This window comes from Sorex araneus, chromosome 3, assembly GCF_027595985.1.
Source record: "Sorex araneus isolate mSorAra2 chromosome 3, mSorAra2.pri, whole genome shotgun sequence".
NCBI lineage: Eukaryota > Metazoa > Chordata > Mammalia > Eulipotyphla > Soricidae > Sorex > Sorex araneus.
Window position 1 is genome coordinate 77,825,325 of NC_073304.1, and position 27,425 is coordinate 77,852,749.

At 38.7% G+C, this 27,425-nt stretch overlaps 1 protein-coding gene across 1 annotated transcript in view; it reads right to left on the reverse strand.

Moving 5' to 3' along the window:
• Window positions 1-6,599: 6,599 nt before the first annotated feature.
• The window catches only part of LOC101543827 (olfactory receptor 4F6-like), a 28,899-nt gene continuing 8,073 nt past the window's right edge, over window positions 6,600-27,425 (reverse strand). Inside the window, exon 2 of the mRNA XM_012932964.2 lies at window positions 6,600-7,576. Within this exon, the coding sequence (XP_012788418.2) occupies window positions 6,600-7,576 (977 nt within the window). The remainder of the gene's footprint in view (window positions 7,577-27,425) is intronic.

A 27,425-nucleotide genomic window follows, 5' to 3' on the forward strand; every position in this document is an offset into this window, starting at 1 on the left:
AAATAGATTAGTTAAATCACTATTCAATTAAAATAAACATTCTCTATGTTATTCACAAAGAAAAAGCTCGGTGAACGGAAAGAGAAGAGATAGATGAGAAGCAATGGGGTAGGAGTCAGGGGGATTCAGGTACACTGGAATGATAGAGCTAAATATCCAAATCACAAAGTCAGTAAAACTGAATAAATAATACCCAAACTTTAATAACCAAATCTAAAAAGTACCTTTCAAGATAGGGGCTTGTGGTCGGTAGATAGGACAGAATCTGGGAACACTGGTGGTGGAGGGAAATTGACACTGGTGGTGGGATTGGTGATGGAATATTGTATATCAAAAACTCAACTATTAATAACTTTGTTATTCATGGTGCTTTAATAAAATAAAACTTGAGGGGAAATAATTCTTTTAAAAGAAAAAGCTCAGCTAATATTTCTTCAGAGTCACTACTACAGTAGTTTTGACAAAGTGTTTGCCTTCATATCTAACTGGTCTCGATCTCCATTCTGCTTGTATGATAAAATTAAAATTAAGAAACTTAAAATAGTGCTAGATGAAGACATTTTATTAAATAGAATCCAGAAGTGGACAGGAGCAATAGCACAGCCTTCCTTCACTGCTGATGGGAATGCCGACTGATTCAGCCCTTTTGGAAAACAGTATGGACAATTCTCAAAAAAATTAGAAATTAGTTCTCATTTGGAGCTCAATATATTCTAGGAATACATTCTGAAGAGTCAAAAAAGTATAGTAAAAATGACATCTGCACTTGTGTGTTTATTGCTGCACTGTTTACAATAGCCAAAATCTGTAATAAGCCCAAGTGCCCAAGATGCCTGGTTAAAGAAGCTTTGGTACATCTACACAATTTTTTTTTAAACTTATACAGAAGTTTAAAAAAATGAAGTCATAAAATTTGCATTTAAGTGGATCAACATGGAAAGCATCATATTAAGTGAAATGAGTCAGAAGGAGAGAGACAGACATAGAAAGATGCACTCATCTGTGGAATATGAAGTAGTAGAATAGAAGACTAACACCCAAGAATGGTAAAGATAAGGTCCAGGAGGCTTGCCCCATCTTGGAAGCTGGCCTCACATGCTGGGGGGAAAGGCAGCTCAGAGAGAGAAGGGAACACCAAGTAAAGGGTGTTGGGAGGACCCACTCGGGCTTGGAGACACGAGCCAAAAGTAGACTATAGACCAAACATGATGGCCACTCAATACCTCTATCATAAACCACAACACTCAAAAGGAGAGAGAGAACAACAGGGAATATCCTGCCACAGAGGTAGGGTGGGATGGGATATGGGTGGTGGGAGGGCTCCTAGGATCATTGGTGGTGGAGAATGGGCACGGGTAGAGGGATGGGTACTCAATCACTGTATGACTAAAAGGCAAAAAAGAAAATTTATAAGTATGTAACTGTACTTAATGGTGGTTCACTAATAAAAATAAATTTTTAAAAATCTTAATTTTCTTTTCCTCACTCTTGCTAAATTTTACAGTTGGAGGATTATCTTCTTCGTGTGAAGTTTTAAATAAACTATTAATTTTTAATTTATATATGTGTTCAAAAAAGAAAGTTCTGCAATTTTGAAGAAAAATTACATTTTCATTGATTTACAACTTTGTGAAATTCCTATTTTACTTTATACATTTACATTAGTGTAGGTGTCACTATCTCCACAATAAAATAATTTTAAAATTCTCATATGAGGGATATAAAGAAACATAGTAAGGCGCTTTTCTCGGGTCACCTGGTGGGAACATCCCATGTCACATGAGGCCCAGGTAGTCATCCCGCTAAGGTGAGAGAGTGGGAGAAAAATTAATTAAAAGATCGATTTTTAGACCTTGTCTTATTACCTCTTTCATTTACTATCTTCAGCAACTTTGTCATTAGCTCTACATTAAACACTAGCTTATCTGCACATAACAAAATTCCGCTGTGCTCATAAAATATTCAGAATTGTTTTACTGTAAATAGCACTGCACTGTAGCACTGTCAATAAGGAATATATATATATATGTATATATATAAGGCCAGGGGGAAATATAAACAAACTGGGCCAAAACAAAGAAAGGTAAACTAAAGCTCTCCAGAGATCTTATAACATTAGGAAATCGGGATCAGAGAGAAAACAGTGTGCTGCAGTACACGCTTGCATGCAAGAGGTCTAGGACGAAACACTGGGACTGCATGGTTCTCCCAGCACTACTGAGGCAATTCCCAAGCAAGAAGCCAGGCAGTCCCAGAGCATAGCCAGGTGTGACCCAAAAACAAACAAGCCAACATTAGAAAACAAACTTTATTTAAAAAATATGATAATTAACACTCTAGCCTCTATAATCAGATTACCTTGATTTAAACTCAAATCTACCATTTACTAATAATAGCTTATTGAATCTCTCTGCCTCCATCTCCCAGGCTCTAAAACCGTGATGAGAGCATCTAGCCAAAGATTGAGATGATGGGGCTGGAGTGATAGCACAGCGGGTAGGGCATTTGTCTTGTATGCGGCTGACCCAGGTTCGATTCCCAGCATCCCATATGGTCTCCTGAGCACCGCCAGGGGTAATTCCTGAGTGCAGAGCCACGAGTGGTGACCCCTGTGCATCACCGGGTGTGACCCCCCCAAAAAAAATAAAAGAAAGATTGAGATGATGATTAAATTAATTTATACAAGAAAACTAACAGCAGTGTATGTCCTCTGTAAATATCTGCCATTATTTTTTAACCAGTGAACTGAAAAACAAAGTAAACTACTTTTTTTAAAAAAATTGAAAAAAATTTCGAAAACTTTTTTCAAAAATCTTCAATTTTGAAAGTGACACAAAACAACAAAGTACATAATTATAATAACTATAAAGACACAAGGTAATAAAGTTATATCAGAATATATCTGTAAGGCGGGGACACCAGATGGCTGCAGAAATTGATCACAACCTGTGGTGGGAAAAAAATGTAGCTCACAAGTTTTTCTGAGACAAGAGAAACCAGAATGTTCTCAGTTCTCAAACCTTTCATTAAGTCCCAGTTAGGTGTAAACAGTTGAGCTGCTGGTGTGGTTTGAGGCAAGATGCCCCTCCCTTGCCTCTTCCTTGCAACTTAAAATCTATATGAAGAGTTCACCCAGCTTCCCATAGGAGAGTCCCTTTACTCTGAGGGTGTCTGTGGGCAGCCTTATCTTTTCACTAAAGCTTTTCTAACACACAAGAGGAGTCTGGTCAGGCTTCTAACAATACATGCCTAGCCTAACAATACATGCTACATGTTACAGAACAACAGAGAAGGCATATTTATTGTGTGTTAGAAAATAAAACAAATTTTATTTTAAAACTTATAGATTTCAAACAAATGACTAAAGTTCAAGAAAGAAAGCAGCTAATATTTTAATTGATATGGAGTCAGAGTGATAGTACAGTGGATAGGGAGCTTGCCTTACATTCGGCCCATCAGGGTTTGCTCACCGGCATCGCAAAAGGTTGCCCTGAGCACAGCCAGCAGTGATTTCTGATTGCAGAGCCAGGAATAATAACCCCTGAGCATCACTGAGTGTGACTGCACATTCCAAAAATAAAGAAATTGGTCAAGCTGTTTCAATTAACATCTCCGTTACAACTATAAGCTGATATGAGTTTGCAACCTTAAAAGAAACTAAAATTTAGCGGTATCATGTGACAGAAGGAGGTATTAATAATTAGTGAACTGCTGCTCGTGGTGGGATGCAAATCTGAATTTCAGTCAAAAACCCTGTGCAGTGTCACATTGGCTTTCACTTTGGAATCATTTCAAGACAAATGGTGATGTGTGGGACAATAGGGGCAAAAGTCCATGATGCACACCCCACATCTGACCTGCTTCCTGTTTCTATAAATAAATTTTTACTGTAATTTAATAATGACTGCTTGTTCCTGTTGTCTAAGGCTATTTCATTATTACGACAGCCGGAATAGTGCAGATGGACCTACAGTCACAAATCTGAAGCTAAATACAATCTTCCTTTTTATAGAGAGTTTGCCGACACTTGGTATACTTGACAGAAAATCAAGTAGAGAACATTCTTCAACAAACAGAACTAAGGAAATTTAATTACATAATCACAAATCCTAAAGACTACTGCTACTTTCTTCCATAACCAAAGAGCTACAATAACAAGTCAGAGCCGGCACAGTAGGTAGAGCGTTTGCCTTGCTCGTGGCTACCCAGGTTCACTCCCAGACACCACAACTGGTCTTGAGCCCGCACAGCTGGCTGTGATTAAGCATGATTTCCGTGTACTAAATATAGTGAGTCGGCTTGAAAACAATAAAAGTAGTTTTCCTAAGGGGTGGGGGAAACCCTATTACATCATTATTTCTATCCCTGGAAAATGTGCTTGGCACTGTTATTTAGGAACTACAAATATAGAAGTAATATAATCGGATTGCTACATCTGTAATACAAGAATGATGTTTTCTTTACAAGGAAGAACGCCATCCCAGTCAGGGAGAACAAATCAGACCAACCAGTGGGTGGTAAAGGTCAATGAATACTAAGTTGCTAGAATCCCCAGCTCAACAGAAAAAGGAAGTTTAGAGCCTGTTAGAGTCGTTACTGTTAGAGAATCCTAGGTTCACCCTTCCCATAACACAGTCAATCTGCAACTATGAATGGAACGACTCGGGTGGGCAGTGAGGACTGGGGGAGCCGGGCGCAACTGCTCAACAGAGGACACGAGGACACGAGGACATGAGGAAGCCGGTCGGGGAAGCCACAACACAAGTGCGCCTTGAGCTCCACCGCACCCGCAGCTTTGCACAGCCGTCACGTACACTCCGCGGGGAACTTAAACCTCGCAAGGTCTCCCTGCAGTGCCCCAGCTTTAAAGTCCTGCATCCAACAACAGCTTCCTAAACCTGTAACTTGGAAAAACCAATGCAGCTCGCGCGTAGACACCACCATGTCCTGGAGGCCTGAGGTTGGGACACACCTGTTACCAGGCCCAGAGTGATTGGACAAACTGCCAGGCACCGGCTCTCACTCACGTAGGAGATGCTCAGTTGCCCTCTGCTTGTCCCAGGGGTTGCCTTCGCGACAGTTTTCTGCTGTCCCCGCATTCTGAGACTCTCGGGAGACAGGCCCAGATTCCGTGGCGCCCACCCCCGACCATGGCCTTTCCTCCCCCACTGAATCTCGCAGCTGGGGGTGTGATCCGCCCCCATGGCCGCCCTTCTGCCCTGCAGCTGCCTTGGAGATTGCCCTTCAATTCCTGGCTCTGCGGGCCAAGGGCGCTGTGCTCCTGAGTTACCGGACTGCAACATCAGACAGGGACTTTCCTAGCAGACTACCAGCCCCAGTCACCGCCCAGGCAGCAGAGTGCAGAATACTCTGACTCCTATTCGCTTGCGTGGAACCTTAGCTGAGAGACAAGCTTCACGTTTGGTCTTCGTGTGTGTGGGTACATGGTGGGACTTGCTCCCTGGAGCATTGACCAGAGCATTCCATCTCCCGCTGTGCTAGTCCTGGCCTCGGTACAGTGCACCAACACCTCTGGACTGAAGCTTATAAGCTTGTCTGGGGCCCCAATTTTTGCCCCTCCATCAGAACTTCTAAAGTTTTCCGGGCCAAGGGCTCCTGCCATAAACACCCAAATAAATTTTTCGGTTGGTTTTGAATTGATTTTTCTGGTGGTTGCTTGTTCAGAACCTTTTTACTCTTGTCAAAATGTTCACTCCCCCCAAATCGACAATTCCTGTATGGGTAACAAGCCACAGGCAAAGAAGCTAGACCAAAAAGCTAGAAAACAGAAGGGTTTATGCTTGTGACCCCACAATACATAGTTGCATACTTTAAAGGCTGCTGGGAGGGGCGGGGGGTTGACTCCTAACACTCCCAGTCCTCCTGGTTGTAGATGCTCAATGAGTGATTTTCCCTTTGAGACACCAACAGGTCCTGGAACTAGGAGCCATTAAAAATGAAATAAACCGGGGCTGGAGTGATAGCACAGCGGGTAGGGGCATTTGCTTTGCACATGGCCCACCCAGGTTCAACTTCCAGCATCCCATATGGTCCCCTGAGCACTGCCAGGAGTAATTCCTGAGTGCATGAGCCAGGAGTAACCCCTGTGCATTTTTTTTCACAAAAAAATAAAAATGAAATAAACCACCTGGACAATCAAGGGTTTGAGAAACAACCAAGAACTGAAACAAGGTGGAACAATAAAGTTCTACCTGAGGCCACTCCTTCAAGCTTAAGAAAGCTGATTGTTTTATCTAATTCATAATAACCAACACACAGAATCAATTAAAAGGAAGGAATAAAGCAGGGGACCAAAATAGAACCTCAAAAATATAGTTCCCTTCTTCATGTGGATCAAGTGCTAAGGACAGAAAACTTATCATTATCAGAAAACTTCAGGGCTGGAGCGATAGCACAGTGGATAGGGCGTTTGCCTTGCACGCGGCCGACCCGGGTTCAATTCCCAGCATCCCATATGGTCTTCCGAGCACCGCCAGGAGTTATTCCCGAGTTCATGAGCCAGGAGTAACCCCTGAGCATCACCAGGTGTGACCCAAAAAGCAAAAAAAAAAAAAAAAAAAAAAAGAAAACTTCATGCTTCAGTAAAGCCCTTTTTTTCCAAACCCCATAAGTTTTCTGAACACTCTCCTTATCGCTGTCTTCATGTCTCTGTTCCTGAGTGTATAGATGAGTGGATTGAGGAATGGAGTTAAAACTGCATCAAATATCGCTAGAAATTTATCCAGATGTGTTGAAGGAGAGGGGCATACATAGAAAAAAATCAGTGGGCCAAAAAATAAAAACACAACAACAATATGAGTTGACAGAGTTGAAAGAGCCTTGGATGAACTACCTGACGAATGTTTCTGAACAGTCACCAAAATAAAGATGTAAGAAAGAATGAGCATGAAGAAAGCAGCCAAGGAAATAAAGCCACTATTAGCAGTGACCATGAGTTCCAGTTTATAGGTGTCTGTGCAAGCAAGTTTGATTAGCCGTGGTATGTCACAGTAAAAACTGTCCAACACATTAGGGCCGCAGAAAGGCAAGTTTACCACAAAAGCCAGTTGAGCCAATGAGTGAATAACACCAATGGTCCAGGCAACCACTAAAATCAAAGTGCACACACGTGGTCTCATGATGGTCAAATAGTGGAGAGGTTTACATATGGCCACGTATCTGTCAAAAGCCATGGCTATAAGTAATACCATCTCACTGCCTCCAACGGCATGGCTGAAAAAGATCTGAGCTATGCAGCCCCCAAAGGAGATGACCTTATGCTTTCTGAAAAGATCACAAATCATCTTGGGTGCTGCAATGGAGCAAAATATCAGGTCAATGATAGAGAGATTGGCTAACAGAAAATACATTGGGGAATGTAAATAAGGGTCAAAGGTCACAGTGATAACTATGAGGACGTTTCCCATCATGCTAGATACATAGAAAAGACAAGAAAATAAAAATAGAAGAAGTTGGATCTCCCAGGAATTAGAGAGTCCCAGCAACACAAACTCAGACACCACTGAGTAGTTGACTTCATTCCTTTGTTCATCTGGTAGGTCCACTGTCCTGTTACCTAAAGAAAGAAAATGAGACCGTCAAATTAACACTATTATAGTATTGCCCTCTATGGGAAGATATGTAAATTTCAGAAATCAAATATTACCTAATCCTCTCACAAAAATCCAACAACATCTTTTTGGCCACTAACGCTGTAGTTACATATGACAGTAACTGAGTTGCCAGTTGGTCTTGTTAACATGAACTGAGACCCATGGGTGCACCTGATGAAACCACAAACAAAGGGCACTTGGTGTTAAATTTCAGTAAGATCAATGTTAACCATTGTCTCCGTGGAGGAGTAAAACTAATCACATATATAGATTTTGGAAGAGAACAAGATGCAAAAAATCAAATATCTAAAAAGATATATATGATATAAGATGAGGATTTCACTAAGAAGAGAAACTAATGTAAGAAGAAAAATATAGTGAATGCAAAATACAATTATAAAATTGATTATTTGACTGAAGGTTCCTGGGTAAACAATGAAAGTTTTTGGGTGAAAGATGGGCTGGAACGATAGCACAACGGGTAGGGCGTTTGCCTTGCACCCAGCCAACCTGCGTTCAGTTCTTGGAGAGCCTGGCAAGCTACTGAGAGTATCTCGCCTGCACGGCAGAGCCTGGCAAGCTCCCCATGGCATATCCAATATGCCAAAAACAGTAACAACAAGTCTTACATGGAGATGTTACTGGTGCCCGATCAAGCAAATCGATGAGCAATGGGATGACAGTGATGACAGTGATGACAGTTATCTATCCCAGGCGTAGGTAACAATAAATACTCAAAGGTATGATCTTGCTTGCCGTGTTCAAACAGCTATAGTTAAAGGAAACTAAGCTCAGTAACAGGTCAGGTTTATAGGATCTATAAAACAGATTGGTGAGAGTAATAAGGTCTGAGAAGTAGCAGGGACACAGATTATATAGGGCTTCATTAGCCATGAAGCTTCTGAAAAAATTTGGTTATTATTCTGAATTCACTAAGAAGCAACTGTATTTTAAACAGGGAATGACAAAATATGGCTTAGATTATTAAGGAATCATTCTCACAATGATTGCAGTACTGCAATTGTGAATACATTTCACTCTCAAGAAGATAAACAGAGATTTAGAGGCTATTACTATAATTCAAACAAAAGATGAAAATGATACTTAGATCAAGGTGATAAAGTTAGAGGTAGAGAAAGATGATTGTATTATAGATATTTTGAAATAACACATCATGAAATTACCAGGGCTTCTAAGTACCCAAGCCCTTCAGACATAGTATACAGTGTATCTCTTTGGAGAGATTTTAAAGAAAAATAAGCAACAAGATCCCAAATCTACACATTTATAAAAGATAGTAATAGAATTAATACACATTTAGTCACAATTTTTACCGGGAATTCTAAATAAGCAGACATCTGAAACAATAAGAAGGAATGGCTGGCTGATGACCTGGCAGGAAAAAAATACCATAAAACTTTGGTAGTTACTAGAGAGAAATAAGGGAAGTAAGAGCAGTAGGTTGAAGGGTTATTTTAATAGTGAGATGGCAGACGGGTCTCAGAACACTGTATGACTGATACAAATTATAAACAGCTTTGTAAGGGTCTATCTCATGTTGATTGAATAAAAAAGAAATTTTAAGTGAGAGAAAAAATATTTTAAACAGTGAGATCACATCAGAATTCTGACCAGAGGCATGGTTTAGTCTTTTCCATATACATGGTGCTAAATTCCTAAAGTTCTAGTTTTATAAAACAATGACAAATCAATCAAATATTAAAGTTAAAAGAGAGTGTAATAAAAATAAAGTGAAGCATTCTCTTATATTGCAAGTCTATAAAGAAAATTCAAAAGCACAAATAGTGATAAAATAGGAAAATTTTATCCATTAAGAATTTTTTAACCTAAAAAGAAAATGTTCTCTTGGGGCTGGAACCATAGTACAGTGGGTAGGGAGTTTGCCTTGCACATTGCCAACCTGGGTTCAATTCCCAGCATCCCATATGGTCCCCCAAGCACTGCCAGGAGTAATTCCTAGTGCAAAGCCAGGAGTAACTCTGTGCATCGCCAGGTGTGATCCAAAAAGCAAAAATAGAAAAAAGAAAAGAAAGTTCTCAAAAGCTAAGTCTGACCTCTCTATACAATAAAATGAAATAATCAAAAACTGTGAATAATGAGTAAAATAGTAGAGCAGTAGAAAGATTGGTTTCTCCTCTTGCCAGAAAATTCCCAAATGTGTTATTATCAGCCCGATAGGTATCCAAATGATGAAAATATCTCTTTGTTATGATTATGAAATGCATCTTTACTATTATTCTTTGTAGTATGAAAAATGTCTCCATACTGTGATATGATTGCAATATTGGGATTTTACAAAAGGAAATCAATTTATTTAAATAAATACTCAGCAATAGATCATAAAAATATTTTAGACATAGTACAAAAAATACAGGAAATCCTTCTTTTTCTTTGCTATGTTCATTTACCCTGTAAAGACCAGAACTATGATGGAAGTTTGTGTGTACTCAGAGACCCCAAATACAACCATTGAAATTGCATACCAAGTGTCAGTTAAGACTTCTTAAGCCTCTAAGAAGCTTATTCTACTGAGCAGCTCTAGGAAGTAAATAACTAAAATCATGTAAGCAAAGGCAATGTATGAATATAGAAAAACATCTGCTACATGAATAAATCACTACAAATGCCACCTGCCTGATTGGATTGAATGAAATGTTATTTAATTATTGCCAGCCTTTGTTTTTAACATAAACCCCAAATGTGCATGGAAATTTTGTAATGTAAAAGTAATATTAACCTCAGTTAAAAATCATCTAAATTTTTTTTTTACTTAAGAAAACAAACATGGGTCAAAAACAAATCCAGCTTACTGAGTTGATAATAAATTTTATTTCCTCTGATTCTGATTATACACTGTATTTTTAAGGTGTGATATTTCAATTATTTTAATGATGGTTTTATTATTTTTTATTGTATTATTCCTGAAAGTCATTAAAACAAAAACTGCGAGTTGGGGAAAGAAATGATAAAGTTCAATTAACTCCTTGGCTAAATAATTTACATGGAATAACAAAAATCACTGTAATACAAAAGTCAACCATGAATTATATTGAATAATTTCCCCAACTGCAAGACCTCTTATTGTATTGAGCTAACTACTTTGCAGGAACATTTTAGTAATGACTTTAGTAATAAGAAGCAGACAGAATACATCTAAAATACAACCACAATGTGTATACCTTTAGTTCAGGGAAATTATACTTTTGAAGTGTTTTTTCATTAAACCAGTGTTCATTACCTAGGATGTCTTACCCCCACATCCTAGGTAATGGAAGTACACAATGTACCCACAGGGTACATTTGACAATGACCAGAAATATTCTAGGTTGTCACAACTGGGGTTAATGGGGAAGCAGAGTGAAGTACCATGAGGGGACAGTAGGATTTTTACTAACCTCTAGCTAGTAGAAGGCAGAAATAGTAATAAACTCCATAAATGCACAAGTTTACATTATAATTTCCCAAATGTCAAAACATCAAGATTGAGAAATCCTGTATTAAACTTTGAATTTCTCTGGAGAAACTCAATTTTTTTTTATTGTTCAAGGTGTTCTAATCATATGGTAATTAAAATTAAAATTAATTGACCATGTGTGTCAAATGTAGTGATTTCAAAGGAGTGAATGCATATGTGGATGGATAGGTGGATGGATGGATGGATGGATGGATGGATGGATGGATGGATGGATGGATGGATGGATGGACGGACGGACGGCATATATCACATATTCCTAATCTATTTGACATTTTATACTTTCAAAATTCACATGGATAGATGGTTGATGGATGGAGGGAACAATACATAAAAGAATAAATAGATGGAAGAGGCACAAAGGAAAAAAGACACTAAATACCTCTTTTGGGTTTGAGTGGGGAGTTTGGTGTTGGTGGGGTGTGGCCACACATGGAAGTGCTCAGGCCTTACTACTGGCTCTATGTCATGCTCATTCCTGGAAGGGCTCTTGAGACTATTTAGGATGTCAGGGATTGAACTCTAGTTGGTTGCATATAGACAAGCAAACTACCCACTGTACTATAACTCTGATCCTGTACACAATGTTAAGCTATAATTTTTAAATATAGTGGGAACCTCTCATGGTCATACTCCATAAAAATGTAAATATCATAGAAGAAATCACTACATACACAAAAATGTGGTCACATATCTAATTATTCCCCAATTTAGTAGAATTAATGTTTTCCTAGGTTATTAAACAATAAACCTAGTTATTAATATAGTAATGTCCCGAAGGGCTAGACAAGAAATATCATATCTTAAGGATCTAGGGGGAAATCCTATAGATTGTCATTTAGATTTATTGGTATTTTGATGACAGGCAAAGTGTGGAAGCATACATTTGAACAGGTATCTAAAATATTATATACCAACCAAAAATAGTAAGAAAAGAAATGACAATACTTTCAAATGTTTATGTGAATTATTTTTCTTATCACTTGGCAGCAACACCTAATGCAAGTGTAGATATTCCAGCAACTGAGAGTTTTGATAGCATAAAATAAGCAAATAAATTTGGAATATCTGATATCTGATATAGTGAGCCCAAATCAGATATACTGATAGAAGAATTCAATAAGGAAACATAAAAATAGGGAGTCTGGGAATAAATCAACTAAAAAGGGAAAAGAAACAAAGGGAAAATACAAGAAAATCACAAGACATTCACATGTATTAGCACTTACATGGTTTGTAACTCCAGTTTTAATCACAAAGTGGTTCTCAGTTAAATACACAAATTTAGGGGCATTTGAATGTCCCTATAAGGATGATTTTTTAATCATTTTTTTAATTCTCAATAAACTAAACTAGTTTTAAAAGAGAACTTTGAGTTATTTGTTCTCCAGGACTTTCCTCTCCATTGCACTTCTCAAATTAGAGTTACATTTACTCTCGAAACACCAACATGAATTTGTTTATTCACCCACAAAATATTTCCAGCCAATTAAAAATGTATAACTGAGGGGCTGGAGCAATAGCACAGTGGTAGGGTGATTGCCTTGCACGGGCTGACCTGGGTTTGATTCCCAGCATCCCATATAGTCTTCTGAGCACTGCGAGGGGTGATTCCTGAGTGCAGAACCAGGAGTAACCCCTGTGCATTGCCAGGTGTGACCCAAAAAGAAAAAATAGGGGGTTGGAGCGGTAGCACGGCAGGTAGGACATTTGCCTTGCATGCGGCCGACCCGGGTTCAATTCCCAGCATCCCATAAGGTCCCCTGAGCACCACGAGGAGTGTTCCCTGAGTGCATGAGCCAGGAGTAACCCCTGTGCATCGTCAGGTGTGACTCAAAAAAATGTATAGCTGAATATAATAGAATGAGTATAACTGGAAATCCATAGAAATACATCACTATGTATAGAAAGTAAATTACTGGTCCTTCCTACATATGCAATATATCCATGATATAGCTACATCATCTAAGACATACTAGTCAAAAACAGTCTCTATTTTGCCATTTCTATAGTTAATCAACTGAAAATCCAAAATTCTCTGCTTTCAACGTAACCTAGTTATTTTAGACCAATGTTCACTTGTCTAGTGTTCTGCAAAAATAAAATACAGATGTTATCGAGAATCACTAAATTACTTTCTGTATTTAAAATAAGTTATCTCTGCATTTGAAATTCCTTCTTAATACTAATTTATGTACATTGAAATGCCTAACATTTTTCTCTTTTGGACCTTACTTACTTAAATCTGACATTGTGATAGCCAAAACTAGAGAGAGAAAGAGGAAATAACTGAGTGTCCAGCAAATAGGTCATAGGAGGTTTAATCCTCCTTTAGTACTATTAGTGCAGTTTCTCTATATCACAGTCAAAATGAGAGTCAAGGTATAAGTAGACAAGCAGATGGTGTCAGGAGTGTTCTCAGAAAGACAGTTTACCAATCAATCCTTCTGAAAATTCTTTGTGCATTATTTGGTTTTGATCCCAAAAAATTTTGTGAAGAATTGCTCTCTCGTGGATGTCTTCCTTTTATAACTTTTCTGTAAATATAGAAATAAAACAGATTAAGTGAACATTCACCCTAAATTGTATTCATTATAACCTCGTGCTTACTAAAAAGACTATGAGGATAAAAATAAATCCTTTTCCAAGTCATCATTTAATCCCCCAAGTCCTTTTCCTTTGCCATTGTGCTAACCTAGACTTCAGCCTGGAACACATAAGACACATCTTTAACATCACATAAAATTCAAAGCCAGTTACATGCTTTTCTCCACAATCTTTTTCTCCGTGTATACTCCCCAATATCATCAGTTACTTCTTCCCTGCATTGTAACCTTTTTAGCCACAACCAAAAATGCATTTGGTACCTGCAAATGGAGAACCTGCCACTAATACTGCTTTTATGAAGCAGTGGATCAGTTCATTTTCCCCCTGTTATTCTGAATTTCCATCTTTACACCTACCTGTTCTCAGAACACAACATGTTTAAGGAACTTGAGTACCTTAGTTATTAAGTTTTTGCTTGTATTGTTGTTGTTGTTGTTGTTGTTGTTGTTGTATATGAAGCTCTGGGAGATGAATCTAAGGGGGAGACGATTAACAGCACTGGAACACATTTACCTGGTGTTTCTGCAGAGGCCTTGGATATCCTAACTGGCTGTTGTGGTCAGGGGAATAGTCCAGAGAACCTAATTGGTTTGGTAAGAACAAATGGAAGGAAAGCCTTATAATGAGTCACTGGAGAGGAAACCAAATTTCAACGTTTGACAATTTTATCTGTCAATTCTGATTTAATCATCGGTAGTTTAAAATACGGCAGAATCCCTAAGGAGAGTGAATACATTAAGTCAAAAATCTTAAATTGCACTATAAATTTCTAGTAGCTCAGGCATGGCTAAAATTGTCTTGTTGAGGTCAAAATTCTTGAATCTGTTTTACATTCAAAGATGGCTTACGAGATAATAATATGATGTGCTTTCCTTTATGTTGGGTGACCAAGACACCTAAAGATATAAATGATTAGGAGTAAGCATCATGAGGAACAAAGTGGCCAGCAGGGGAACAATCACATAGAATCTAAAACAGGAGAAAGTCAGGCCTCTTTCATCTATAAAAATCTACTCAAAGCTCTCTTTATCCTGATGCTTCCAAAGCTAATGCTCAGTACCTCCAAACCTATTTTCAGCACTGACAAGTACAAGTCTAAGCAAACCCAACAAGAAAATGTATAGAAAATATGATCATTGAATTATATACTTTGTAAAAGAATGATTCCTTGTAATCATCTTCAAAAAGGTCTCCATCAGCACATATAAAATAATTTTTAACACAGAGTATATCCTCAAAATGTTTGATACAAATAACTTTTATTAAAATTCAAGAGACAGGACAAGAGAGATTTATTATACAATAGGGCACTTGCTTTGCACATGGCAGACCTGGGTTCATTCCCCAGCATTCCATATGGTCCCTCAAACCCGACCAGAAATGATCCCTGAGAGCAGAGCCAGGAGTAAGCTCTGAGCACATTGAAGTGTGATCCAAAAACTAAATAATAATAGCAATAGTTATAAAGTTTAAAATTAAAATCCAGCAGATGTCTGTAATCTCTTTTGTATTGGGTAGGCTTGACTACACCTGACTATACTTCAAGGCTTTCGCCTGGCTCTGTACTCAGGGATCATTTCTGCAGGAGACCATATGCAGTGCCCAAGATCAAACAAGGGCCTGCCATGTACAAGGAAATTAGCTTAATCCCTGTAATAACCCTCCCAGCCCCAAATTAAACATTAATTTAACTAACATCAGTTGCCACATATTATTTTTCTTGTGATGAAAAATTCTAATATTTATTGATTAGCAATTTTCTAATAATATTGTTAACTATAGTCATTAAATTATCAGAACTTATTCATCTTCTACTGATTTTTATTACCTTCACCCATTACACACACCCACATCCAATCTAATTTCTGACAATCACTAAACTATTCTCCTAGCATAGAGTATTTTCAGATTCCTTCATTAGGTGAAATCAAGTAGTAATTTTCTTCTTCTGATTCATTTAACTTAACATAATAACCTCGAAGTTCATTCCTCTTGTCATAAATGTCAGGATTTCTTTCTGGTGGATTAATGACTGGAGAGATAGCACAGCAGTTGGGCGTTCGCCTTTCATGCAGCCAGCCCATGTTCGATTCCTCCGCCCCCCTCAAAGAGCCCTGCAAGCTACTGAGAGTACGGAACCCACTCAGCAGAGCCTGGCAAGTTACACGTGCATATTGGATATGCCAAAAACAGTAACAATAAGTCTCTCAATGAGAGACATTACTGGTGCCCACTCGAACAAATCGATGAGCAATGGGATGACAGTGATTGCAATATCAAACCACGGGCTGGAGCCATAGCACAGCAGGTAGGGCATTTGTCTTGCATGCAGCCAACCCGGGTTCAATTCCCAGCATCCCATATAGTCCACAGAGCACCACCAGGAGTAATTCCTGAGTGCATGAGCCAGGAATAATCCCTGTGCATCACTGAGTGTGACCCAAAAGAAAAAAAAACACTTACAAATGGTAGGTAAGACAGAATATTAAAAGACATCAGTGGTATATGTGCTTTAGATAGACCAACCAGATGCCAGACTGACCGAAAAACCAGACATGAAAAAACGGACATGAAACTAAAAATAAATAAATAAATAAATAAATAAATAAATAAATAAAGGGTTTTTTTTTTAAAAAAAAAAAAAGGAAACCAAAAGAATGGGAAACCTGGCAGGAAGATGAGAAATCATAAGAAAAATGCTGAGTTTTCCCTGATATTCTTCTACACCTTTGTTCTCGTGCTCTGAGGATTTTGAATGTATACCTTCCATACGCATACCCTTAGATTCTGATACCTACTCCAGTTCCTTTTCTAGTGTCAGCAGTAACTGTGACTAAAACACAAACACAAAAACTTTACAACTGTATCTCATGGTGATTAAAAAATAATAATCACAATAAACAGAATAAAATAAAATTAAGATTCTGAATACAAAATAAAATTAATGTGGAGTTCATGCCCAATTCAATCAGCTTAATCAATGGTTGACCAAATAGCAGTACTCCTACATTAAAAAAAAAAAAGAGATACCACCTCACACCACAGAGACCGGCTCACATCCAAAGAACAAAAACAACCGTTATTGGCGTGAATGAGGGGAGAAAGAACCCTCCTATACTGCTGGTGGGAATGTCGATTGGTTCAGCCCTTTTGGAAAACAATATGGTCAATTCTCAAAAACCTAGAAATTGAGCTTCCATTTGACCAGCAATACCACTCCTGGGAATATAGCCCAGAGAAGCAAAAAAGTATAGTCAAAATGACATCTGCACCTGTATGTTTATCGCAGCACAGTTTACAGTAGCCAGAATCTGGAAAAAAAACGAATGCCCGAGAACAGATGACTGGCTAAAAATACTTTGGTACATCTACACAATGGAATACTATGCAGCTGTTAGAAAGCATAAAGTCATGAAATTTGCATATAAACGTGGATCAGCATGGAAAGTATCATGTTGAGTGAAATGAGTCAGAAAGAAAGAGACAGACTCAGAAAGATTGCATTCATATGTGGAATATAAAGTAGCAGAGAGGTACAAGCTAGCAATGATGCAACCTCTGGCAGAAAGCCTTCTGGACTTAGTCACTAAAATACTAAAATACAGAAATCTAGAACCTCATGGCCACTACTGTGGCCACACGACCTCATATCTCCTCATTCTCAGCAATGGAAAACAAATTATCAAATGCTTCTTTTCCAGCAGGTCCAACTCTTGGGGGGAAACTCCAAACAATAATAGTGAGTTTTTTTGTTTGTATGTAATCAAAGTAAAGAGAAAGTAAAGTGAAATTTTACTTTCACTTTACTTTCTACACAGGCGGGGGGTGGGGGCCTGGGGAGTGGGGGGGTGGGTTGGGGGAGGTTTACTGTGGCTCTTGGTGGTGGAATATATGAACTAGTGAAGGGATGGGTCTTCGAGCATTATGTAACTGAGACTTAAGCCTGAAAGCTTTGTAACTTTCAACATGGTGATTCAATAAAAAAAAAATTTAAATAAAAAAAAAGAGTGAGGGAATGGTACAGGGAAATAAAAGTTGGACTATAGGCTACACAGAGACATAGATTATGGAGGGTCTCAGGTACTTGGGTGGTGGCAGAGTGAAGTAACTTTATACATCAGTACCACAAACTTTAATACTATTGTAATCATGCTACCTACCTAAACTAATAAGTTTTTGAAAGATGAGCTCGGGGTCCAAAATGATAGTACAGCACGAGGGCATTTGCCTTGCATGTAACTGACTCAGGTTCAATCCCTAACACTCCAAATGATTCCATAAGCCTTGTCAGGAATGATCTCTGAGTGAACAGCCAGAAGTAAGCAACAAGATCCGACGAGTGTTGCACAAAGACAAAAGGAAAAAAATTAACAAAAAAGAAAGACCTGAAGCCAATCATAACTTAAAGTCCCAAAGAAGAAATCATACCTATTCACACCTTGATTTTGAGTGTCTTGCCTCCAGAACTGTGGCATCATTTCTGTGTTTTAAGCCATCCATGTCGTGGTACTTCATGATACCATTCCTCCCAAACTAGAACAAGACCTGCTCTCACAGGTAAAACAGATAATTTGGTTTGTTGGTTTTGTTTTGTTGTTGGTTTTGTTTTCACTTGTTTGTGTAAAAGAATATGTCTTGTTTCTACTGGAAATAGAGTCTTCAGTGACCAGAGTAATAATACAGTGGATAGAGGACTTACCTTGCACGTGGCAAACTGAATTGGATCAATGGCACCCTATATGATGCCTCAAAAGAGGCTGATCATGAATGATCCCAAAGCTTAGAGCCAGGAATAAATCCTGAGCAACACTAGGTGTAGTCCCCAAAAAAAGAATAGAATCTTTAAGATCAAAAGTTTGTATGCAACTCTACTTCTGACTTTTTGGTAAATATAATTCTGGTTTTCCTCTATAGATAAAGTTGTGAGACTGAACCTTAAAGATTGATGAATGGGAAAATGGGTTTTGGAGGAACTTTCCTCAAGATAGTAAAAGCCATCTACCACAAACCCACGACAAGAGTTATCCTCAACGGGCCTTTCCTCTAAGATCAGGGACAAGACAAGGATGCCCACTCTCACCACTTCTATTCAACATAGTACTAGAAGTACTTGCAATAGCTGTTAGGCAAGAAAAAGACATTAAGGGAATCCAGATAGGAAAGGAAGAAATCAAACTCTCACTATTTGCAGATGATATGATAATGTATCTTGAGAAGCCTAAAACCTCTACTAAGAAACTCTTAGAAACAATAGGCTTGTACAGTAAAGTCGCAGGCTATAAAATCAGTACCCAAAAATCCATGGCTTTCCTATATGCAAACAATGAGTCAGAGGAAAGGGACATGAAAAAAAGCAATCCTATTCACAATTGTGCCCCAGAAAATCAAGTACCTCAGAATCAGCTTAACCAAGGAAGTAAAGGACCTCTTCAAAGAAAACTATAAAACTCTATTCCATGAAATAAAAGAGGACATGAGGAAATGGAAACATATCCCCTGCTCATGGATAGGGAGAATGAACATTGTCAAAATGGCAATACTCCCCAAAGAACTATACAGATTCAATGCCATCTCTATAAAGATACCCATGAAATTTTTCAAAGAAATGGATCAAGCTACCTGAAATTCATATGGAACAACAAACGCCCACGGATAGCTAAAACAATTCTCGGGAAAAAGATGATGGGAGGCATCACCCTCCCCAACGTTAAACTTTACTACAAAGTGGTAACAATTAAAACAGCATGGTACTGGAATAAAGGCAGAGATGCAGACCAATGGAACAGGGTGGAATATCCCTACACACAACCCCAAATGTACTATCATCTAATCTTTGATAAGGGAGCAAGAAATGTGAAATGGAGCAAGGAAAGCCTCTTCAACTAATGGTGCTGGCACAACTGGGCAACCACATGCAAAAGAATGGGCTTAGATCTCGACCTGACACCATGCACAAAAGTCAGATCAAAATGGATTAAAGACCTCAACATCAGACCACAATCCATAAGGTAAATTGAAGACAAAGTCGGCAAAACCCTCCACGATATTGAAGCTAACGGTATCTTCAAAGATGATACACAACTGATCAACCAAATGGGAACAGAGATAAACAAATGGGACTATATTAAACTAAGAAGTTTCTGCACCACAAAAGATACAGTGACCAGAATACAAAGACAGTCTACAGAATGGGAAAGGATATTCACTCAATACCCGTCCGATAAGGGGTTGATATCAAGGGTGTATAAAGCACTGATTGAACTCTATGAGAAGAAAACATCCAACCCCATCAGGAAATGTGGCAAAGAAATGAACAGAAATTTTTCCAAAGAAGAGATACGAATGGCCAAAAGGCACATGAAAAAATGCTCTGCATCACTAATTATCAGGGATATGCAGATCAAAAAAACTATGATACCACCTCACGCCACAGAGAATGGCACACATCCAAAAGAACAAAAGCAACCGCTGTTGAAAGGGATGTGGGGAGAAAGGGACCCTTCTACACTGTTGGTGGGTAATGCCGACTTGTTCAGCCCTTCTGGAAAACAATATGGACGCTTCTCAAAAAATTAGAAATTGAGCTCCCATTCGACCCAGCAATACCACTTCTGGGAATATATCCCAGAGAAGCAAAAAAGTATAGTCGAAATGACATTTGCTCTTATATGTTCATCGCAGCACTGTTTACAATAGCCAGAACCTGGAAAAAACCCGAGTGCCCAAGAACAGATGACTGGTTAAAGAAACTTTGGTACATCTACACATATGAATACTATGCAGCTGTTAGAAAAGATGAAGTCATGAATTTTGCATATAAGTGGATCAACATGGAAAGTATCATGCTAACCGAAATGAGTCAGAAAGAGAGAGACAGACATAGAAAGATTGCACTCATCTGTGGAATATAGAATAACAGAGTAGGAGACTAACACCTAAGAGTAGTAGAAATAAGTACCAGGAGGTTGGCTCCATGGCTTGGAAGCTGGCCTCACATGCTGGGGGAAAAGGCATTTCAGAAAGAGAAGAGAACATAAAGTAAGCTCTGGTTTGGGGACCCGCTCGGGAGTGCTGAAAGTAGACTATAGATTGAACACAATGGCCACTCAATACCACTATTGCCCTGTTGCAGACCACAACACCCAAAAGGAGAGAAAGAGAGAACAAAAGGGTATGCCCTGCCACAGAGGCAGGTGGGGGGGGTGGGGAGATGGGATTTGGAGATGGGAGGGATACTGGGTTCACTGGTGATGGAGAATGGACATTGGTAGAGGAAGGGGTGCTCGAACATTGTATGAGGGAAACACAAGTATGAAAATGTATAAATCTGTTACTGTACCCTCATGGTGACTCGACTAATTAATAAAAATAATTTAAAAAAAGAGACTGATGGGTGGGGCTGGAGCGATAGCACAGCAGGTAGGGTATTTGCCTTGCATGCGACCAACCCGGGTTCAATTCCCAGCATCCCATTTGGTCCCCTGAGCACCACCAGGAGTAATTCCTGAGTGCAGAGCCAGGAGTAACCTCTGAGCATCGCCGGGTGTGACCCAAAAAGCAAAAAAAAAAAAAAAATGATGGGTGATTGTGTTTCTGTAATTGATAGAGCTTTACTCTCATTGTATGAATGAAAAATATATTTTTTGCCTAGGAATAGCTTAATTAATGGTGTTTTTATTGTTTGAGTTATAGAACAGCTGATATGGTTCTTGCCTTGCTCACAAGCAAGTTGTTTGACCCAGACACTACACATGATCTCCCAAGACCAGTCAAGAGTGATTCCTGAGCACAGAGACATGAGCAAGACCTGAGCACTGTCAGGTGTGGCCAAAAAAGAGAAAATAAAAGTTATTATGTTTTTATAAGATCTCTAAATATGTTTCCATAAGAATTGTTTCATCAATATTAATAAGTGCTGTCATGAACATTATATATCTCATATTCCAAAAAGTTTAACTAATCTTCTATTTTAAAAGTACTATTTTATATGTACTCACTTTTTCAGGGAAAAGGTATAGAACTACTAGTTCAGAAGCATTACTACAGGCAAATTCAAATTTACATGCTCAAAAAATCATTTGCTGGTCATTTCAGGCTGATTTATAATTTTTTTAATGAAAGAAAAAACATCTTTTCCCTGATCTTGCTTTACTAATTCAACTTTGCAATAAGAAAGTTATTTAGTGCATTGAGATAGTATAGTGGGTAGGGCACTTGCCTTTGCATGCAGCTGACCCGCATTTATTCCCCTAAACCCCATATGGTCCTCCAGACACCACCAATAATTCCTAAGTGCAGAGACAGGAATAATCCGAGTGTTCCTGTGTGTGTAGCCAAAAAATAAATAAATAAATATAATTTTAAAAAACTATTTACTAAACAGAAACAAATTATTATTTCTTTGTATTACTTATTAAGATGGAATTTATTACTTTCTAATGCTTTTCTGTCTGAAGGGATTTGTAACTTACTTAAAACTGAAATAAAAAATAAACACCATCTTGTTATCCAATGTATCCCAAAACTTAGAATCAGACCAGTTATATAATAGAGATATACAAATATTCCAAGGAAATTAATATTTCCTGAGAAAAGAGGATTTATTTGAATGATCTATAAATGACTAGAAATATATAAATTGTATAAAGGAAATTTGATAAAGCTCAGATGCTTTCTACATAATGGAGAAAATTAGGAAATGAGGAACTTTAAGATTTAAAAAAATAAGGAAGTCTAAAAGAGACAAAGAAATAATGTGTCACTTGTATCACTTGTCATCCTGTTGATCTTTGATTTGCTTGAATGGGCACCAGTAATGTCTCCATTTGTCCCTGTCTCGTGCCAGTGTAGCACAATGATATCTGCTCGCTCCAGGAACAGGCAGAGCCTCAAACTGTTTACTCAGGGTCTTGAAGAAGTATGACCATCTCATTGATGGGTGAACACGCGGTCTTTTGACGTCCCATGGAATCTAATCCGTAACAGCTCTAGTCCAGTGGTCATCTCTGAATCACATTACATGTCCAGCCCATCTGATTTTTGACGCCTTGGCAAATGAGACAGTGTCCCTGATTCTTGACTGTTGACGGAGGTTGGAACTCCGGATTCCTTCTCTCACTTGAGTGAAACGTGATATTATAAGCATAGCTCTTTCGATTCCTTTTTGGGATACTCGAATAGCATTCTCTTCCTATTTCTGTAGGGCCCAAGTTTCTGAGGCATATTTTAGTGCAGGAAGAATGGTGGAGTCAAAAAGATGTGCCCGGAGCCAGAGGTTCTTCATCCTCTTAACAACTTCTTCAACGCTCTTGAAGACGTTCCATGCTGCTCTCTTCCTCCTGTGCAGTTCTGGTGCCAAGTCATTCCTCATGTTGAGTTCTCGACCCAGGTACACATAGCTGCTGCTTTCAGAGATGTTCGTTCCATTGAGAGCAAATGGAACGTCAGAAACTAGTTCATTTTTCACGAACATTGTTTTGCTGAGCTTCAGCTGCAGTCCAAACTTTCCACATTTGCTGTCAAAGTTGGCCAGCATTTGTGCCACTTGGCTAATGTTTGGCGTTATGAGAACGATGTCATCAGCAAAGCAGAGGTGGTGTAGTTGCCGACCGTCTATCTTCACTCCCATTATTTCCCATTCCAATCGCTGGATGTTCTCAAGGGTGGCACTGAAGAGTTTCGATGAAATAGTACCACCCTGCCGAACCCCTCTCTTTATGTCAATGATCACTTCCTTGTAGAATGGTGAGATCCTGGTGGTGAATCTGTAATATAGCTCATGGAGGATCTTGATGTACTGAGTTTGAATACTCTGTTTGACCAGGGCTCTGATGACTGCTTCAGTCTTAACAGAATCGAAGGCCTTCTTTAAATCGATGAACGTTAGACAGAGCAGCATCTTGGACTCTCGTGAAACTTCAATGAGTTTGGTCACTGTGTGGATATGGTCATTCAGGCTGAATCCTTTCAGAACCCGGCTTGCTTGCATGGTTGTCCTTCGTCTAGTGTTCTGCTTATTCTATTCAGGATAACTCGAGTGAACAACTTGTAAAGAACAGACAACAGGCAGATCGGGTGATAGTTGCCGATGTTGTGGATGTCTCCCTTCTAGTACAACAGAACGGTCCTGCTGGTTTTCCACTGGGATGGAACCTTGCATTCGGACAGGAAGCCTGTGAAGAGCCAAGCCAGTGTATTGACGAGTACTGGTGGCAGATTCTTCAGGTGTTCGGCTCTGACCTTGTCTGGACCGGGTGCTGTATGCGTCTTTGCCAACGAAATGGCATGTAGGATTTCAGAAGGGAGGACATTGGGAACGACATATCCATCCTGCGGAATTTGGTATGTGGGCAGGTGGACATGGCTGTCGAAGAGATACTAATAGAAGTCGTGAATAATCCTCTCCATTACCCTTCTAGAAGATGTGATAGATCCATCAGGACGTCGGAGGGCAGTCATCTTTGTCTTGTAGTTGACGAAGGACAGGTGAGCCTTGCGAATGTTTTTCCCGGCTTCTTCCACATCCGCTAACACTGCTGCTCTTCTCTTTGAGGTCTTCCTTTATTGCTTCTCTGCACAGCTTTGTGAGCTCGGACGTTAGCTTGTGTTTGCCTGAGGCTCACACCAAACCATGTTGGTGAATGAGCTCGAGAGTTTCCGAAGACAGGCGTATATGGTGTGAACCATGGGAACACCTGTAAGGGCGATTAGAGGCTGCCCTAAAAGCCTCCATTCCTCTCTGATTGCCTGGCAAGATACTGAGAGTACTCCACCTGCACGGTAGAGCCTGGCAAGCTACCCGTGGCATATTCAATGGGCCTCATTTGCCTGACACCAAAAGAGCCCCCAATATGGCAGCATTAAGGATGAGCAAGGAGAGGCTGATAAAAATCTCAGTGACAAACTAGACTGCCAAAACGAAGACTAAAATGACTGTCTGTACTTTCAATGCAGGTACACTGGCATCGGAGGCATTCATTGAGGCCCTGATAGTGCAAGCACAGAAGATCAGGTAAGACATCATTGGTCTGACCGAAATGAGAAGCCATCAATCACATCACACCATTTTCAACACTGGAGAAGAACATTCGACAACAGAGGCGTCGGTGGCATCGGTGTCCTTGTCAACACAAACTTGGCCATGAGCATTGATTCATTCGAATGCCTAACAACCCGAATTGGATGATTAGGCTTGAAGTATGTATATGATGACAAAACACAGAAGGATAAAATTCACTTTAAATAAAAGGTTACTTACAAGGTTTTATTTCAATTACTTTAAGTACCCATTCTTCAGAAATTCTATAACTATAAATTGTGATATCATATTTTCAAATAGTTTTTAAGACTTTGGGAATATTTCCCAATTAGCCCTTCTTGGTTATGCAGATGTATCTGAGTTTACTGGCACTACAATCACAAGCATCTACCTGAGAATTGTGAATTTTAAGAAAAGTGAGATTAAAGCATAAATAAATATAAATATGGAGCTTAAATGTAATTAAAAGGCATCAGTTTATTCATTTAGATATAGAGAATATAGGGATTGAAAAATTTGGAGCCAACTCACCTGAGACAGGGTCTAATTCCAAATCTCAATCCAGAACAAGCGTCACAGAGATGTTTCTAGATCAAGGCACAAGAATATCAAGTCTACTCACTTAGAAGTCTTCTCAAAGGAAAAACTTCATAATGATGGTGTTCTGAAAGCATCTTTTAGATTAACTATGATTTGAAATAATTTTTTCTGAACATATTAATTTTACACAGAATTTTTTTAGCTATTTAAGTATCTGTAACTGTAAAAAAACACGCAACCCGGAGATTCTTCTTGCAGCGATTTATTCAGAGACCTTCTCATCATTGGAAACAGGAAAAAGGAGAAACGAGGAGGAAGAACGAGGTACGAGAAACGAGGAGGAAGAACGAGGAGGAGCCTGGAGGAACCCGGAGGAACCCCCTAGCTAGGCAGCTTCCCTCCTTATATACCCCTCGCTGCTTGCTTATGCCCGAGTGTCTGCAGCTGATAGACTAGTTACAGCTCGTGGCGTGACAAGACATCCTGATTCCTTATCAGGTGTTATCTACGAAGCACGGTGCAATTAACAAGAAACAGGTATCCACGAAGCACGGTCCCATGGAGGCTCTCCACATGTAACCATAAACACAAGTTCCAATTCGACCTTCTGTTATGATTATCCCTTTTCCTTTACCCATATAGAATAGGCTAATTCTCCAAACATGTTCCCAAATATTTAATCCTTTATAGGTGAAGAAAATACTCTTCAAATAATGAGTTTCAAATAATGGTGATCAAGTGGAAATGATCCTACAGACAACTAATCTAAACCTTGATCCATATAAATTTCCTCCTCAATCAAAAAGCATTAAATTTACCTCTCCCTCAACCCAAATTCTTTGTATTCAACTTTTCAAATTGCTACAAACCTTTTACTGGAAGTAAAATTCTTCTTTCTCCAATTTAAGATTCAGTTTTAACTTTGTGTAACTGTGGACGACATAAATAATATTCTATGTTCTCTTCAAATGACCTTTTAGATATTAAATGCAACCAAGAAAGTCACTCTTTATGTTTATAATTTAACATTTTGTATCTCCTCTTAGCTTCTAGTTCTCACTTATTTTCTTTTGTCCATTTGTCAACCTTCCCTGAGTCTTTGTTTATTCTTCTCATAGCTTATGAAATTGATATTAAATTTAAAAACTAAATCTAGTAACTAATCCATACAAGAGACTAGGAAAACTACTCTAATGTCCACGTAGTTTTGTGTATTATTTTGTTTTTATACCACGTGCAATATATATTTTAATAACATTACATTGAGAATTGCTTTTTATATTTCTACTTAGTTGTCTCTTTGCCACTTGAAATACTTGAAGTAAGCTGGGTAATTTTCTAATAAATTTACTTGCCTTTTCATAGAAAATGATCAGTTTATGCCCACCTTTAAAAAAACTAATGAGGATTAAAAATATAATTACCCTTTTAATATTTTTTCATGAGACATCCATTTTTATTGCCTATTTACCAAGTGAGAGTGAAAATTTCTTTTTAGCATCTAGAATAGTGATTAATTGCAACCTATGTTGAATCTAAAATATTATAAAATTGTTTGATGCTATATGTCTTTTACATTATTCTAGACTCAGTGTGTTTCTAGCCAAAAGGCAAGGTCAGAAACTTAATCCAAGGTGGCAAAAAAAGTCACAATTATTTTAATATTATTCCAATACCTTATCCCAGACATTGCCTACTTTGATTTAGGATAGCATTGAATCATTTGAGGATCAGACTCATTTGTAGCAATGCCTGAAACAAAATCATGTCAGAAGCAAAAGTTATTTTGCATTGTTAAATTTATTTTTGGGCTGGAGCAATAGCACAGTGGGTAGGGCGTTTGCTTTGCACTCGGCCAACCCGGGTTCGATTCCCAGCATCCCATATGGTCCCTCAAGCACCACCAGGAGTAATTTCCGAGTGCATAAGCAAAGAGTAACCCCTGTGAATCACCGGGTGTGACCCAAAAAGCAAAAATATATATATATATATTCATCCTTCCATTTTACCTGTTAAAAGAGAATAGTATCTTCAAGGAATCAGAATTTTCTATGTTCTCCAGCACAAAGTACTATATAAAATCTTTCCATAACAAAAAAATAAAGTTAATTACAGCTCAAGAGGACAGTGACCA